Genomic DNA, 18,582 nt, shown 5'->3' with positions numbered 1-18,582 from the left:
CTTGGTCAAAGTTTCACATAAGCTAAGCATCTTCGGGATTTGAACCAAAGTCTTCTTGGCTCCATTTCCAATGCACCTATCACTATCCCATATTGTTTCACTAATTTCTTTTGACTTAAGAAGGGGCTTAACATGCTATGTTCCATGAAAGAAATCTTAGACATTAGTGCTGGTTAGTTAGGATTCTGTGGCCACTATTACAATAGGTAGTGTTATAAACTTATTTTTTTGTTACTTGAAACTTGTGTACAAATCCTATTTTTGAATCTAGTATTTTTCTCTTCTGCCTTCAATTTTCATTTCTCTTTAATGCTGCATTTGTTACCAGTCATAGCAAAGGATCTTATCTGAAAAGAACTACCATAGTTATTAAGCATCCATCCATGGAACTATTATTACATTTGTAATCAAAAGAGAAACATAGAAATTTAAGAGAGTTTATTATAACTCCTACAGCTTCTTCCATCTTCAACTTTATTATCCAAATATTTAATTATTCCATTAAATATTGAAGATGACCAAATTCCCTCCTCCTATCCCATGGATCATTAGCTACAAACACATTTTGCTTTATTTTAATTTTCTTTAAATTTATGGCATTAATATTTCATTGCTTGATTAAGGAGACATGCAATTTTCAAAAAAGCTGAAAGTCTCTAATTTAAAGTCATCAAAATACAAAAAAAATTCTTACTTTTGGTTTCACTGATATAGGAAATTCTCTCTACTGATACAAATTGATACCTACTCTTCAACTTATGGTTTTAGAACTAAATTGAGGGGGTCATTGGAAGGTTAAGTTCCTTGACCTACATCACACATATCAGAAACAAGATTTGAATCTTAGCTTCCCTGCTTCTAAAGTCAACTCTATAGCTACTATGCCATGCTGCCTCTCATCAAGACTACCTGCCATTTTTAAGTATATAATGTCAAGAAATTCCTGTCAATGCAACTGGCTGTTTAAAGAAGGACATGGTATTCAGTGCACTGATATTCTGACCCTGTCTGAACAAAACTAGAATTGTATTCAGTTCTGGGTTTTACATTTTAAGGACATTAATAAACTGATTGTTTGGAAAGGGATGACTAGGATTTCTGAAAGTGCCTTGAGTTCATGTCATATGAGAATTGGTTAAAAGCAACTAACTCAGGAAATTTAGCCAGAAAAGGAAAAGACTTAGGGCCATGTTAGCTATCTTGAGTTATTTGAAGGGTTATCACTCTCTCTCAATACCCCTCCCTTCCCCACTGTCCCATCCAATCAATTACTAAGTTCTATCATTTCTATCTTAGCAACATCCTCAAATAAACACTTTTCTCTTTTGTGACACTGTCACCACCATGATCCAGACCATTGTCATTTCACACCTGGAATATTAAAATAGTTTACAGTTTGATCCCCTTGCCTCACATCTTTTCCCAGTCCAAATGATCTTCTTTAAACAATAGGTCTGACCATGTCACCCCTCCTCCCTACTCAACAAACTCCAACAAAAACCAGTGTCTGTTTACTTCAGGATCAAATATAAAATTCTCTGTTTGCCTTTTAAAGCCCTTCATAACCTGGTCCCTTCCTTCCTTTCCAGTAGTCTAACTCCATATACTGCTCCCTCCACCTTTCCATCTACCATGTTACTCTATCTATTGACATTGGTCTTGTTGTTCTACACACTATGTACTCCATCTCCCATCTGTAAGTCTTTTCACTTGCTGTCCCCTTATGCCTGGTATTCTCTCCTCCATTGCAACCCCTTCCTAAATTCCTTGATTTTCTTCAAGATTCAGTCAAAATCCCAAATTTGGCTAGACTTTTTTTCCTGATCCTCCTTAATGCTAGTGTCTTCCCTCTTTTGATTCTTTCTAATTTATCTTATCTATATCTTCTCTGTCCATAGTTGTATGCTTATTATCTCCCTCTAAGACTGTGAGGTCCTTGAGAACAGGGACTGTTTTTGTCTTCTTTTATATCACTAGTGCTTATCACAGTGTTTGATCCATAATAGATGCTGAATCAATGTTGACTCAGGAAGGGGTCATTTCTCTCTTATAAGAGGTGTTCAAGCTGAACTAAAGTGAGAGAAGATTCTTATCTGGTATGGATTATACTAGATGACTTCTGGGTACTTTCCATTACTGAACATTTTATGATTCTGTGAAACTCATTTAAAAAATAAACTCAAAGGCAAACCCCTAAGATTTCATTCTTCTTTAGCCCCAGTCTTATCATAGACTCCTTTAGGTTTTAAAATATGTTGTCCCTTTTAATGATAAATGGAATTGAATATATGAAACCTACTAACATACTATGACATTTGCAATCCCTAAGTTAAAGAATTAATGCAAAGAATAATGAAAGATAAAAATTAGCATTACTTTTTAAAAAATCAGTTAACAAACATAGAATTCTTTCCTAAAGAAGTTGCAAATGTTTACATTTGTAAAGCTTAACAAATAATAGTAAGTAAACCTATTTCTTCTCCACCTGTTTATTCTTTACCTCCTCAATATTCATTCTTTTACTCTGATCCCCAGTTACCAGAAAGATGTGTATTAAAGGGCTTCTCTGAGTATTAAAGACTAAAGGCAAAATAATTTGTCAAAAGATCACATTGGGTTCCATTAGTATATTACTTGCCACAAAAGACTTCCCACAAAAGAGAACCAAAGGAGAATAGACTTCATTTTCTTTAAAACAATATTAGGAGGGACTAAAAAGGGGGCAGCTAGGTGGTGCAGTGGATAGTGCACCAGTCCTGTAGTCAGGAGGACCTGAGATCAAATCCAACCTCAAACACTTACTTAATAATTACCTAGCTGTGTGACCTTTGGGCAAATCACTTAACCCCATTACCTTGCAAAACCCCCCCCCCAAAAAAAAAAGAAGCAGAGAATGAGTTAGCAAATAAAAACCAAGAGCTTTAGAATAACAATATTTCTTCTGGTGAATTTCTCTTTCCTGATTCAGAAGTCAATCATATGGAGCTAACTTCTGATTCCTTAGATTTCTTCTTCAATTTCTTGAACCTCAGAGGCAACAACTTTTCCATCCACTACCTCCTGCACAATTGTCTTGATCTTCCTTGTTCTGGTTGGATCTAAAGACAAAGTGGTAGAACTTTTTAAAAAAAAATAAGACTGGTTGTTTTAAAATGTGGAACGAAAATATGAAAATTTTTTTTTCAAGTTAGGTCTCTAAAGAAAGTTATCAGTTAGGGCAATCTGTAAAATGTAAACCATTGTAGATTATTTTTATAGACTATTTTAAATAGGATTTTATGTTCAAATATGTAAAAATCTGAATACTTTGATATAATTCAACAAAAATCTTAATTCATTTATTAGGTTTCTACTATGTATCAGACAATGGGAACAAAGACAAAAATGATAAATTAAGAAAGGAGAGAGCAATAATGGTTGGGTAATACAGAGAAAAGATGAAGACATATAGGTTAGGTGTACTCTTATGGAACTCATTGAACAGCAATGCTCAAAGAATAGTAATAAATAGTTCCATGTCAGATTAGAAGGTCCTGTGAAATTTTGACATTTTTAACAGTGATTTATATAAAAGAATAAATTAAGTTTGTGATGCCTATCAATTTGGGATGGTCTTGATGGTCTTGAAAATTGGGCTGAATCTAATAAAATGAAATGTAATCAGGATGAATAAAAAGTCTTTCATTTGAGTTCAGGAAATTGGCTTTGCATATACAAGACATGGATAGACAACAGTTTATCTGAAAATCATCTTAGGGTTTTAGTGGATTGTAAGCACAATATGAATCAGAGTTATGATATGATAGCCAAAAGAGCTAATTTGGAGGCATAGTGTTTATGCTGTATTCTACCCTGATCTGACTAAATATGTCTATAACACCTATCTTTTGGTGTTGTGAAAGTCTAATGAAAGTTATGAATTCCTTCTCAGCATAATGTTTTAAAATAAAATATTTTAAGTGAAATCGGTAGGAATACAAAGGAAACTAGTTATATTAAAATGCAGTTATCAAAATATTAAAAGTTGCAAATTCACAGAATCTTTGAAATCTTATCCCAGATTCCTTCTGTGGAGTTCAGTTTAAGAACCCTTGATCCAGACTACTCTACTCATTTCTAGGTGCCAAAATTTGAAAGAATATTGATGAACTGGGTTAAGTTCACAAGTGGGCAACGTAGAGGGCCAAAAAGGATAAAGCCCATAACCCTATGTGATTTGGAAATGATTGCTCAGCCTTGAGAAGAAAAGGGAAAGTGGAGGGTAGCAAGAGGTGGGGTATAAGAAAGATAATAGCTGTTTTCAAGTACTCAGTAGGCAGTCAAGTAAAAGAAGGATTAAACTTGTTCCTTTGGTTTCTATGGGGCAGAATTAGGGAAGATCAGTAGAAGTTGTAAACAGGCAAGTTTAAGCTTGATGTCTGGCAAAACTTCCTAACACGTGGAGCATTCATTTGGTTGGCTGGCATGGCCCTTTTTGATACTGAATGACTGATTACTAGTAGTAACTATTCAACAAATGGAATGGGTTGCCTGGAGAAATGGTGGGATCATTCTCCTTGGAGACCTTCTGGGAGAACTTGAATAGCAATGTCTTGAGTGTGCTGAAGTGAGCAATCTTTTGGGGGCTGTGATTTCAACTACAAAGCCCAATTCTATGAGGGAAAATTTTTTTGTTTATTTTAATCAAGAAAGTATCCCCTGAACTGAACCTTTAAGAAAAACAAAGATCCTGAAAGGAAGAGATGAGGAGAAAGTATGCTCCAGGAATAGGGAATGGCCAGGAATTCATTTCCTTCTCATCAACAGCACCTTCTTTAGTAATGAAAAAGATAACTATTAATTCAAACATAAATATTAGTTGGAATGTTCAGAATGCCTATTAAGATAGCAGGATTCCTGCCAGGTCAAAGCCCATCATATACTATAAACTAATGAATTTGCTGCATAGAAATATATGTTATTCTTCAATTCTGTGTTAAGAAAAAGTGTAGCTATGGCTTTGTGATACCATATTCTGATATCCTTAGTCTTTGAAATAGTAGCTCAGGGCATTTACCCACCTTTGGAAGAATCAATCGATTGTGCTTGAGAATTGGATTCTGGCACAACTAAACTTTCAACAGCATCATTCCTGCAGAGAAAAGAAAAGCAATAATTGTAGCTTCATAGTTTCTAGAATTAGTTGTCATGGACCTAGAAAGAACTGGGTTTTAATCATGCTTCTGACACCTACTAATCCTATGACAATGGGCCAATCATTCAACCTCTCTTAGAATCATGTTCCACTTCCATAAAATGGGTATGTATCATTCCTGCAATGCCTTCTTTAGATCAAATGAAATATATAAGCATATGTATACAGATATTTATAGACCTATATCTACATCCATATCTAAACAGTTTCTAATCCTCAAAGTGCTATGGTTATTAGAGAAACATAAAGAAAATTATATCAAAGACAAAACTGTTGCTCATTTTGGATATAGTTCTGCAGGGCCTAAAGCTTTTGATGTTCCCTGTACCTCAGTACACAAGAAATGTACATAACAAAAAGGAAGGCAGGAAAATACAAGGAAAGCAGTTTGAATACAAAGGCCATTAGAGCTATACAGATCTGTGACATCTTAATTGACTCACAAACTCTCTCCTTCAGAAAACAAACAATTCTAGGCTTCCTAACAAAGGCCAGACCAGAAAGGCTGACTCTTGATTTTAATAGCCCTTGGGCAACTTCAGGATTGGCAACTGTCTGGGGTCTGGCCTATGACTTATCACACAACATCTGCTCTTGATCCCAAAGCTCGGATGTTCTGGCTTCTTTGGCAGGTTCAGATAAACTTAGGGTCAATGTTAAGTTTGAAGTTAAGGGAAGAAAAATTATACCTAACTAAACAGATAGTAATGGTGCCATTTTTCTTCTGCTTGAGAAACTAGAGTGATGTCCCCTGGATTCAATATTAAAGTTCAGGAGACTTTGTCTCAGTAAATCTGCCTAGAAAAATAAGGACACCAGTATTGGAAAAATCAGTCAGTTAATTAACTAGCTTATATTAAGCACCTATAATGTACCAGATATTGTGCTAATAGTTGAGCTACAGAGTATGATGGGGGGGGAAGAGATAATTTTTCTTCAACTCCAGAAAAAATTTCCTGTTATTGCATGACAATCTATATTTAAACTTAAGGTCATATTCCACTAATAATTTGTTGGTGAAGTTGGGAACTAGTCCAATCATTCTAGAGAACTAATTTGGAACTATAGCCAAAGTATTATAAAACTGTATAAATTCTTGAACCTAGTACTACTACCACTAGATCTGTTTTCCAAAGACATGAAGATAAAGGGGGAAAATATATGTACAAAAATTATTTATAGAAGCTCTTTTTGTGGTGACAAAGAATTGGAAATTGAGAAGATGTTTGTCGATTGGAAAATGGCTAGGAAAATTATGGCATATGATTTTGATGAAGAACTATTCTGCCATAAGAAATGATGGAAGGAGGTGGTTTAAAAAAAACAACAAAAACACCATGGCAAGTCCTATGTGAACTGATGCAAAATGAAATAAGAAGGACTGCGAAATCCTTATGCAAAGAAACAGTAATATTGTAATGATAATCAACTGTAAAACTTGGCTACTCTGATTAATATAATGATCCATGACAATTCCAAAGGACTCATGATGAAAAAATGCTATTTACCTCCAGAGAGAGAGAGAGAACTGATGAACTTTGATGACAAAGTAAAGTATATATTTTTTTGCTTTCCTTATTTTTATTTTTTGTGGCATGGCTCATATAGAAATATGTTTTACATGATTTCACATGTATAATTGATATATTTTGCTTGCCTTCTCAGTAGGTGGGGAGGGGTGAAAGGGAGAGATTTTGAAGCTCAAAATTTAAAAAGAAAAGAATGTTAAAAAGAAAATTAATAATTTTGTTTTTTTAAATTCTTAAAAAAAAGATTTTTTAGGGGGTAAAGAAAAGAAAATTTGCACAAAACAGGGATGATAATACTGCTTATGTCCCTGGATTGTTGTGAGGATTGGATGAGATAATAATGGTGACATTTGCTAACCTTAAAGCTCTTATACTAATATTCTATATTAATAAAGTTTGTTTGACTGAATGCTGTTTATAGAGAGCACAGTCGGATAAGTTGTACTTTAGTGTCAGACTGTGATGTCTTCTGCACATTCCAAGAGAAATCTTGATGTACTCTCTGATGAACAAATTTATTAAAAATGCACTTTCCATTTCATGTTTCTTATTTACCCTTCATGTTCTCCCTCCAACAGGCGGTGATAGGTCTCAATCTCCATCTCCAGTCGGGTCTTGATATTTAGGAGTTGTTCATATTCTGCATTCTGACGCTCCATGTCACTCCTCACCTGGGAAAGCTGGGCCTCCAGATTGCCAATTTGGAGCTGTATCTGGGAGAGCTGATTGCAGTAACCACTTTCTGTTTCTGCTAAGGTGTCTTCAAAGGACTTTCTCTACATATCAATGAAGAATGATGCTGATTTAGTAATAAGGAAGGGAAAAGAGGCTTTAGAGTGGAAGGATAAGGTGGTTTATATGCAAGCTTCTTTCTGTTTTGCTATCAATTTTGAATTAGAATAGTGCATATAAATCAGAAAATTGAAAACTAAAAGGAACCAAACGCAATCTTTTCAACACTTCCATTTTACAGACAGGGAAACCGAGGTCAAGAGATTTGAAGTGATTTGGTCAAAGTTATACAAGTGGTAAGACTCGAACTCAGGTCCTCTGGCTCTACCACCGATGCTCCTTTTCTCTACATCTATCCCATTGCCCTCTTTATTAGAAACAGCATGAATATTTACTTTCCCTACCATAGCAAGCTGAGATTGGAGCTCAATTTCTAAACTTTGGAAGGTGCGCTTCAAGTCCGTTATTTCGCTCTTGCTTGACTGGAGCTGCTCCGTGTTGTGGCTGATCTCCTTTTTCAGTTCTCCGCTCTGATATACAAGAGAAGGGGTAGGTCAGCCTAAGAGAAAACCCGAGATCATTTGAAAAGGTGTCACGGTACCTCGACTTACTTTTTCAGCGAACCAGGCTTCGGCTTCCTTGCGATTCTGTTCGGCAATGGCTTCGTACTGCCCTCTCATGTCATTCAGGAGTTTGGTTAAGTTGATTCCTGGAGCAGCATCCATCTCCACACTAACCTGACCAGGTCCCGCAGCATGGATGGCTTGAAGGTCCTAGGAAGCAAAAAAGGGAGCCGCATGTGTGAATTCTCTCCTATTTTTCCCATCTGTCCTTTGTACACAGTTGTTTGCAGGTTGTTTTCTTCCTTGCTCTGTGAGTTCCTGCAGGGAAGGGACCGACTTTCATCACTTTTTTTTCTCTTTCTTTCTTTCTTTCTTTCTTTCTTTCTTTCTTCTCTCTTCTTTCTTTCTTTCTTTCTTTCTTTCTTTCTTTCTTTCTTTCTTTCTTTCTTTCTTTCTTTCTTTCTTTCTTTCTTTCTTTCTTTCTTTTTTTTATAGCCCCAGTACTTAACACAGTGCCATTCACATAATAGGTAGTTCACAAAGTTGTTGACTTAATTGACTGGTCAAGTCCCTGGAACTTATGAAGGAAAACAGACTCAAATTTTAAAAAAAGACAGAAAAATGGAGTCTCGGGTGCTTCCAGTAGTGTCTTTTTCTCACTTTTCACTTTGAAGATGGGACAATAAAGTCAGTTTAGTAGCTCCTAGCATTGTTCATATTCATCACCATTTAGACAGTGCTTTAAGCTTATGCCTTTTCAGATTCATAGAACAGCAAAAGCGTTATTTATTTAAACCTGCAAATATTATTTATTTAAGCTCAGAGAAGGACTGACTTGCCCAAGATCACTTGGGTCAAAGGTCAAGATTTGAACTTCTGACTCTAAATCCAGCTTTCTGTCCATTGGATTTGAACACAGGAAACCTGGAAACATTAAAAAAGGGGGCAGTTAGATGGCACAGTGAATAGAGCACCGGCCTTGGAGTCAGGATTACCTGGGTTCAAATCTGGCCGTGTGGCCTTGGGCAAGCCACTTAACCCCATTGCCTTGAAAAGACATTTACAAAAAAGAAACCTTGAACAAGAATCTTGTCTTCAGATCTTTAGAATATCATCCCTTTTGTGGGGATTTGCATTTTATTTTGTTTTTGTTTTTAAATTGTTTTATTAAAAGCTTAATAATTGAATACCAGTGCAACAAATTAGTCTTGCTTAATAATGCCTACTAATTTTTTTTGGCAAGGAAATGGGGTTAAGTGACTTGCCCAAGGTCACACAGCTAAGTAATCATTAAGTGTCTGAGACTGGATTTGAACTCAGGTCCTCCTGACTCCAAGGCCTTTGCTCTATCCACTGTGTTACTTAGCTTCCCCTTCCTTCTAAATTTCAGTGTGCATTTCCACATTTCAATATATCCACTCCAAGACCCTGTCAGGACTCTTTGTTCATTCATTTCCTTTTACTTTCCCTCTCCTTTTCTCCCTTTACTTCATGAGTGTCCAACCTTTTAGTCTTCTGAAAAAAAATTTGTCAGCAAAAATTTCTCAAAGACCACATATAAAATTTAATATTTATTTATGACAATATAATCTGTATTACTAATGAATATAATAATAAAATGTAATAATGCCCCATGAATAGGTTTTGAGGGCTACATGTGGCCCACAGGCAGCTGTATCTAAATAAAACAACTATAAGCACTGTGATTGTAAACCAACTCATTTACACAGAAGAAAATGGAATTACCATGGAATAGGGGATAAATCAGGGCATTTGGAGTCAAGAAAACCTGCATTCAAATTCTGTCTCAGTGATGTGACTCCAGGAAAGTCACTTAATCTCTCTTTATCTCAGTTTCTTCATCTGTAAAATGAAAGGATTGATCTGTTGGTCTCTGAGGTCCCTTCCAGTTCTAAATCTAGGATTCTTGGAGTCTCAGAGAAGTGTTCTGCTGAAGTCATTTTTAGCTAATAAGCAATAGAGCAATGAGCGCCAAGTCTTTTGGTTCCAAGTTCAATAGCCTTTCTACTCTTTGAATAAGAATATACAGAGTAGGCTGTTAGGCATTGAAAAATTTTCAGGTCTCTGATATCAGGGGACAAAACAAGCATTTATGTGATAGAGGAATCCACTGTGGATAAGGAGTAGAACCCAGAGTCTGGAAGTCCTGAATTCAAATCCAACCTCAGACATTTACTAGCTATGTGACCCTGAGCACATGAACAATTTCTACTTGTCTCAATTTCTTCATTTGTAAAATGAGAATAATAACTTGTACATATCACACAGGGTTGCTCTGAGGCTCAACTGGCACTTTGGCTTGCTATATAATATCCTAGAAATTATTATTATAATTATGATAGCATTCTCTAGTATCAGTCAGTTCTATTTCAGGGTTTAAATGAAATTATTTCTAAGACTGTTTAGCTTTAAAATTATATTATTCTGTCTTCATTCTCTTTTAGAAAAGAATGACAAGTCCAGAGCTACTAAACTGACTTTGACTCATCTTCAGAGTGAAAAAGTGAGAAAAAGACACTACTGGAAGTACCAATAATAACCAGGGACTCCGTTTTTCTGTCTTTTTTATTTGTGTCTGTTTTCCCTTCATGAGCAAACTACACCTTATTCCCCCTCCTCCTTCCCTAGTCAAACAAATCTCCCAGAAGTCAATAAAAGAAGTCCTCTCATTTTTCTAATTTAGTAAGAATGTAAACTGGAGTGGATTGGGGGAGGGGAGGAGAAGGAAAGACAAAGGAGTGACTAAAGCCTCCTCACCTCTTCATGGTTCTTCTTAAGATAAGCCAGCTCTTCCATCAGACTTTCAATTTGCATTTCCAGGTCAGCCCTGCCTAGGGTCAACTCATCCAACATCTTGCGTAGGCCATTGATGTCAGCTTCAACATTATGGCACAAGGCCTGCTCATTCTCATACCTTAAATGCAAATGGAAGGGTGTTCCAGGAGATTAAAAATAAAGCACTAAATAAACAAAACCCACCAGAAGAAGTGATTTCTTTCAGGGATTAATTAGCATGAGCATTTTAAATGACAATTCATCTCAGAATAGCAGCAATATGGCTTAAGGAATGGTGAGCTACCTTTAAAGAAAGGAGGGCCCAAATTTAGGCTTTGCCTCATTTTACTTGCTAGTAGTGTGATCTAAAGCAAGTCATTGAAGTTTTTAGTGCCCCCAGAAACTCTGTAAGTATCCAAATTACTAGTGGGTTGCTGATGAGAATCAGAAGAGGGAGTTTCTGCATTGAAAATTCCTTATCCTGGGGCAGCTAGGTGGCCAGTGGATAGAGCACTAGCCTTGGAGTCAGGAGTACCTGAGTTCAAATCCAGCCTCAGACACTTAATAATTACCTAGCTGTGTGGCCCTGGGCAAGCCACTTAATCCCATTGCCTTGCAAAAACTAAAAAAAAAAAAGAAAAGAAAAAAAAGAAAATTCTTTATCCTGAAAAAAACGCATCTGGGTCAAATTTCAGGGGAAAAAAAAATCACTATTTAATAATGATACCTTGTTTACTGGAATAATCTACCTCTTCTCCTGGTTTTCTTGCCCCCATAGATATTTGACTACTTCATTAGAAAGGCAAGAAGAAAGGAAATGAAAGAAAGGTCCTCTGCACATCCAGTAGACACCTGTGTGATGAATTTTTGGTAGGGTGTAGATGGGCACTGGATGGGCCCAGATGAGTGAGCTGCTATCTGCCTTGTTAGGAGGGATTACCAACACTACTTAATAGCCAATACAAGGTTACATTGAAATATAGGACGTTTTATGCATTGTAAATAAAAAAATAAATATTGAAAGGAAAGAAATGCCATTATCAGACTTGTTACTTTTCACTTACTTCATCCTGAAATCATCAGCTGCCAACCTTGCATTGTCAATCTGCAAAATGACCCTGGAGTTCTCAATTGTGGCTGAAATAATCTGAAAAAGTACAGAAAAAAGGTTTCTAAAAGCATTAAAAGACTGGTGTAGAATTCTGTTACAACTGTCAGGAGATATGGTAACAAATGAGATCATTTTAGTTTCTGCCAGATTTTTAATTTGCCTATTTTCAAAATGAGAAAGACCTCCCTCTCTTCTTCTTTCTTTTCTCCCTCCCTGTCTAGTTCTCCCTTCCTCCCTCCCTCCCTCCCTCCCTCCCTCCCTTCCTTCCTTCCTTCCTTCCTTCCTTCCTTCCTTCCTTCCTTCCTTCCTTCCTTCCTTCCTTCCTGTCTTCCTAAGGAGTATAGACTCTGGAGATGAAAGCAGGAGTATAATGAAACCAGCTCAAAAAACTGATGCCATTATTAAATTTTTTGTTTTGTAGATTATCTCAACTAGAGATGTCAGACTCACTGTTGCAGGCAGCAAGTCAGTAGAAAACTCCTTCATGATGCTGGAATCAGATTAAAATGTAATTGAGAAATGTTTAACAAAAATAAAATTACAAACCCACATAGATAATGTTAATTTGTGATTTTCCAAGGGAATGTGTGGTCTGCCGGGATCCAATTCTCTTTTTACTGGTCAAGATTTAAGAAACTGTTAATATTGCTGATTAAATTTAAAAAATAAAAACAGCATGAATAATTCTGGCAACCCCCAGCCAATTGTTAAGCCTTTGCCATCACATTCCTATATTGTTCTATAATTAAACTTAGAGACCAGCAGAAGTATAATAGAAAGTTAACAGAATGAAATCACCAGAGACTAGTTATTATTCAGTAGTTGTTCTCTTATTTTTCGGTCATGTTCAACTCTTTTTTTTTTTTTAGGGTTTTGCAAGGCAATGGGGTCAAGTGGCTTGCCCAAGGCCACACAGCTAGGTAATTATTAAGTGTCTGAAACCAGATTTGAACCCAGGTACTCCTGACTCCAGGGCTGGTGCTTTATCCACTGAGCCACCTAGCCACACCATGTCCAACTCTTTATGCTCCAATTTGTGGTTTTCTTGGCAAAGATACTGCAGTGATTTGCCATTCCCTTCTCCAACTTATTTTACATATGAGGAAACTGAAGCAAATGGGGTTAAATGACTCACTCAGAGTCACACAGCTTGTATGTGCCTGAGACTAGATTTGAACTCATTTCTTATCAACTCCAGGTCTATCCACTACATCATTTATCCACCCCCTGTTGACTATAGGCTAATGATCATCATGATAATGGGCATTTATTATAGTACTCTAAATTTTGCAAAATGCTCCACATCTATTATTTCACTTAAGCCTTCCAACACTTCTTAATGGAAGGGACCTTAAACTTTATAAAATCATAGGTTAACAACTGGAAGAGATGTTAGGGATTACCTGGCTTAGCCTTATTATTTTACAGAGGAAGGAAGTGAAACCCCGAGACTTAATTGAAGTAGTTAAGTAGTTAAGTAAGGATTAGAATTTAGATTCTTCTCTTAATCCCCAATCAAAGTCAAAACCATTTTCTTCAGCTCCAAATATAGAGCTCTATTACATCACAGAGGAAACATAGTTCACATTAAAACAGAATACAATAGAATGTAAATTCTTTGAGTTTAGAAATTATTTCCATTTTTTTATAAGCCTAAATTCTTGCAAAGTCCATGTCACATAGTAAGATCTTCAAAAAATTACTCCTTGAATCGAATAGACACTAACAAAGACGGCTAGATAGCACAGTGGGATAGAAGACCAAGCCTGGAAATTCTGAAGAAGGGTCTCAAGCCCTTACTATCTATGTGACCCTGGGCAAATCATTTAAACCTCTTTGTCTTAGTTTTCCTCAACTGTAAAATTATCTAGAGAAGGAAATGGCATGCCACTCCAATATCTTTGCCAGCAGTTTAATCATTTTCAGTTGTGTCCAACTCTTCCCCAAATGAGTCCCAAAGGATCAGACACAACTGAACAACAACAAGAATAACAAGAAGGAACTATCAATCTACAGCTTTGAAGAGTACTGTAAATATTATCAAATTAATAATATTTATCACTTGCATAATTTAGTAAAAGATACAAATAAAAATTGTATTATTAAAATCTTTAATTTAAAAGTCCATGTCAGGAGTCAATTAAAATTACATGAGCATTGGATGGCTACTATTACTTTAAATGATGAAATAGAAAAAACATTCTTACCTTATTCTTAAGATCTTCAATTAATGGGTAATATTTTTCATAATCATTTCCTGACACAGAATCACCAGTCATACGTGTTTCATACCAGTTTCGAATTTTGTTCTCCAGTTCAGTATTTGCTTCCTCTAGAGCCCGGACTTTAGCCAGATAGGAAGCCAACCTATCATTGAGATTTTGCATTGTTTCCTTTTCTGATCCAAAATTAATAACTCCATCATTTCCACAGGGAATGCCTATTGAGCCACTGCCTAGCCCTTCTCCATAACCATGGCCTAGACCTCCTCCATAACCACTGCCCAGTCCTCCTCCATAAACACTGCCCAGTCTTCCTCCATAACCACTACTCAGTCGGCCTCCAAAGGCACTCTTGGAGCTGCTCCCAAAACCACAGCTGGAACCAAACATGGATGCAACACTGAAGCTACCCCCAGAAGTGGTTCCAGAACTGAAGATGTTTCCACCAAAGCCACCTCCACTACTGGTACTGGACAACCGGCTAAGCCGACGGCCCCCCATCCCACAGTGAGTCGAAGCCTGCTGAGATGCCCCAGAATTGTAGACAGAAAGAGACATGGTATTGATGCAGAGATTGCTCAGTTAGCAAAATGGAGAAACAGAGGGCTTAAAATTAGCCAAGATATATAGCCTTTTATACCCAATGAAGTGGGTGTCAGTTGTCAAGTCCAAATCTGCACACACTAAAATTCAACCCTTTATTTTTTTTGTCAGCTCAGCATCCCTAATCAAATTAAGTCATATGTGCAGGTGGAAATTGTTTAATGGTGCAAAAATAAAGGTGCCCACTAGGTATTTGTTTGACAAAGAAGAGATTTGGGTGGGGTAGAGTTTCCCAGTCAAGAAGGAATTCTTTCACCCTTGCAGTGACAATGTGTTTTTGCTAGTATCACCCAAGCCTATTTCTCATTTGTATTTTAAGCTCTTTACAACCTATTCTTTTTGTTTTTTTGGCAAGGCAATGGGGTTAAGTGACTTGATCAAGCTCACACAGCTAGGTAATTATTAAGTGTTTGATGCTGGATTTGAACTCAGGTCCTCCCGACTCCAGGGTCTGTGTTCTATCCACGGTGCCACCTAGCTGCCCCAACCTATTCCTCTTTTTTAAAAGTTATTTATTTATTTATTTTGAATCCCCCCCCCCCCCCAATCTTGCTTCCCTCCCCCCCCCCCACAGAAGACAGTCTATTAGTCTTTACATTGTTTCCATGGTATACATTGATCTAAGTAGAATGTGATGAGAAATCATAAGCTTAAGGAAGAAAAATAAAGTGTAAGAGATAGCAAAATTATATAAGAATTTTATTTTTAAATTAAAGGTAATAGTCTTTGGTCTTTGTTCAAACTTCACAATTCTTTCTTTGGATCCAGATGGTATTCTCCATTGCAGACACTCCCAAATTATGTCTGATGGAATGAGCAAGTTCATTAAGGATGATCATCACTCTCATGTTGTTGAAGAAAGAGATTTTTTTTAAAAGATTTTATTTATTTTTGAGTTTTGCAATTTTCCCCTAATCTTACTCCCTCCCCACCCCCATCAGAAGGAAATTTGCCAGTCTTTATATTGATTCAAATTGAATGTGATGAGAGAGAAATCATATCCTTAAGGAAGAAACATAAAGTATAAGAGATGGCAAGATCAGACAATAAGATATCAGTTTTTTTTCTAAATTAAAGTTAATAGTCTTTGGTCTTTGTTGAAACTCCATAATTCTTTCTCGGTATACAGATGGTATTCTCCACTGTAGAGAGTCCCAAGTTTTCCCTGATTGTTGCACTGATGGAATGAGCAAGCCCATTAAGGATGATCATCATTCCCAGGTTGTTGAAGAAAGAGATTTTTCTTAAAAGATTTTATTTATTTTTGAGTTTTACAATTTTTATCCCGAATCTTACTACCTCCCCCCACCCCCATCAGAAGGCAATTTGCCAGTCTTTATATTGTTTCCATGGTATACATTGATCCAAATTGAATGTGATAAGAGAGAAATCATATCCCCAAGGAAGAAAGTATAAGAGATAGCGAGACCAGACAATAAGATATTGGTTTTTTCCCCTAAATTAAAGGTAATAGTCCTTGGTCTTTGTTCAAACTCCACAGTTCTTTCTCTGGATACAGATGTTATTCTCCATTGCAGACAGCCCCAAATTGTCCCTGATTGTTATACTGAGAGAATGAGTGAGTCCATCAAGGTTGATCATTGCCCCCATGTTGCTGTTAGGGTGTACAGTGTTTTTCTGGTTCTGCTCATCTCACTCAGCATCAGTTCCTGCAAATCCCTCCAGGCTTCCCTGAATTCGCATCCCTCCTGGTTTCTAACAGAACAATAGTGTTCCATGACATACATATACCACAATTTGCTAAGCCATTCCCCAATTGAAGGACATTTACTTGATTTCCAATTCTTTGCCACCACAAACAGGGCTGCTATATTTTTGTGCGAGTGATGTTTTTACCCTTTTTTCATCATCTCTTCAGGGTATAGACCCAGTATTGCTGGATCAAAGGGTATGCACATTTTTGTTGCCCTTTGGGTGTAGTTCCAAATTGCTCTCCAGAAAGATTGGATGAGTTCACAGCTCCACCAACAATGTAATAGTGTCCCAGATTTCATTTATGGGTGGCACACTCATTTATTAATTTAAAGGATGTGGTCAGTGTGGATTTATCCATTCAGAAGAGGAACAAGAATGTACTACAACAACCACCAGAACAGCCCTTAAGTCCCATCTCATCAGAAGCATTCCTCTCCACAGTGGCAATATTTCTCTGAGCTAGTTCAGGAGCAGGACATAGTGAAGCTAGCCACAAAGACACACAAATTTGATGTATAGAGTTTTTACTCATAGGCATATAATCAATTAAATAAATATATCAATTTATTGAACTAAATCAAATAGAATAATGCTTTTATAGCTACACTTAGTTTCTTCCAGATTCTGGTCTCCCATGATTTAGAAGTCTTAAGAAAGGCATATTTTTCTTATTTAGCCCTACTTTGCCAAAACTGAACAACAGCCTCTAAGAGATCATAGGCATATTAGTTGGAGAGTTAAGTAACTCAGGGTAGTTTGCCTTCAGTTCATGGTATTGAGAGAAGGTTCTGTGGATACATTCTCATTTTTGAATGTTTCACTCTGACCTTTTCCTCTAGTCTCTTGTGTTTCATTTTTCTTCTGGTGATCTGGATCTTGCCCATAGTCTTATCAAGGAAGGTTGATAAATTGACCATATCAGGTCTTCTATATGCTGCTCACCTTCTTGGTTCCCTGATTTTTCTTCCTTTGTTCAGGTTTTCTTATTGGCCAAGAATAGTATTTCCTTCTTGGTTTATTCAACTAAGTTTGGTCCAATCTCTTGTCTTTTTTCTGTTCTAGTAGTCATGGCAAGAAAAAGCCAATGGAGTTAAGCCATTTCCAGCTCCTAAGATCTACTTCCTCCTTTTCTTGGCTATCAAAACCCTTCTCTTCCTTCAAAAGTCAACTCATATACTGTCTCCTTTGTGAAAATTTCCTTGATTCTCCCCATTGAAAATATTCCATCCCTTAATTTTGCCCCCCATCATTTTGTTGTATATAATACTTCTTGTCTTCAAGGAAATATATGACTGAAGAAGAGATGGGCTTATAGTAAGAGAAGGGGATCACAGGCATATTACTTTTGTGACTCAGTGGTATTCTTGTGTTATAAGGAAAAGACTTAGAAAAACCTTGACATATTGAATGGACCCTTTGTAGAAAACTTGTGGGAGGGACAGGATTCATAGAATGGTCAGGCATAGATACTTTTGAATCCCTATCATTGGAAAGAATATCTAGATATTCATTAGATAATCATTCCATTGAGTATTGAGTTTTTGAGTATATGAATAGAGCCGATAAATATTTTTCAAAGGAAAATACAAAACTTTAGTCCCAAATAAGTTATATGTTTGTTGGTACATCCATAAATGCATATGTAAATATAAAAGATGCATTAACATATATTTGTGCAGATATATGCAAATACAATACACTTGGGGTTAACATTTTGCATTCTGCTTCTGAAGTTATTTGATTTGACAGAATTTACTTTTCCTTAATCTTTAGTGGTTTTAAAAATGTTCTTTCAGATGCATTTAACTTTAATAAAGATGACATCGTAGACATTTTGATGAAAATTTGTTCTGAGTCTAATTATGTATGGTGAACAGATTCACTCATTACAGCCAAAAAGCAAATGTCAGTGGAAACCTTTCTTACTACTGTTTTTGCATAATAAAAATCAATTATCTCTCTCTCTCTTTTTTTTTTTGCAGATTTAAGAGATGAAAGGAATTATTTCTGACAACTTGGCAACTTCAGACTTTTATGTTTATTGCAATGGTTTGATAGAATTTTAAGTGGAAGCAATGATTTGTTTTGGAGTAAGCTTAGTGAGAGAATCCATAGC

The 18,582-nt window shown here is 36.4% G+C and overlaps 1 protein-coding gene across 1 annotated transcript; it reads right to left on the bottom strand.

Moving 5' to 3' along the window:
* Window positions 1-3,000: 3,000 nt before the first annotated feature.
* Window positions 3,001-14,705, bottom strand: LOC141511345 (keratin, type I cytoskeletal 12-like). The gene is made up of 9 exons (XM_074220568.1): window positions 14,671-14,705; window positions 14,133-14,607; window positions 11,879-11,961; window positions 10,797-10,953; window positions 8,067-8,228; window positions 7,860-7,985; window positions 7,279-7,499; window positions 5,061-5,131; window positions 3,001-3,098 (listed from the first exon to the last, which is right to left on the bottom strand). Exons 1-9 carry the CDS (start codon window positions 14,703-14,705, stop codon window positions 3,001-3,003), a joined length of 1,428 nt encoding a protein of 475 aa, XP_074076669.1.
* Between the last annotated feature and the right edge of the window lie 3,877 nt (window positions 14,706-18,582).

The sequence above is a fragment of the Macrotis lagotis genome, chromosome 2 (assembly GCF_037893015.1).
Source record: "Macrotis lagotis isolate mMagLag1 chromosome 2, bilby.v1.9.chrom.fasta, whole genome shotgun sequence".
In the NCBI taxonomy this organism is placed as follows: domain Eukaryota; kingdom Metazoa; phylum Chordata; class Mammalia; order Peramelemorphia; family Peramelidae; genus Macrotis; species Macrotis lagotis.
This window is presented reverse-complemented; position numbering and strand designations above follow the sequence as displayed.

What these genes read in the sequence shown, in the direction of transcription:
- LOC141511345 (XM_074220568.1), bottom strand. Translation starts at nt 14,705, where the DNA reads ATGTCTCTTTCTGTCTACAATTCTGGGGCATCTCA. An exon ending in TTGAAGATCTTAAGAATAAG is followed by an intron (nt 11,962 to 14,132) that starts GTAAGAATGTTT and finishes GTACTTTTTCAG; the next exon opens with ATTATTTCAGCCACAATTGA. An exon ending in ATCGATTGATTCTTCCAAAG is followed by an intron (nt 3,099 to 5,060) that starts GTGGGTAAATGC and finishes CTTTGTCTTTAG; the next exon opens with ATCCAACCAGAACAAGGAAG.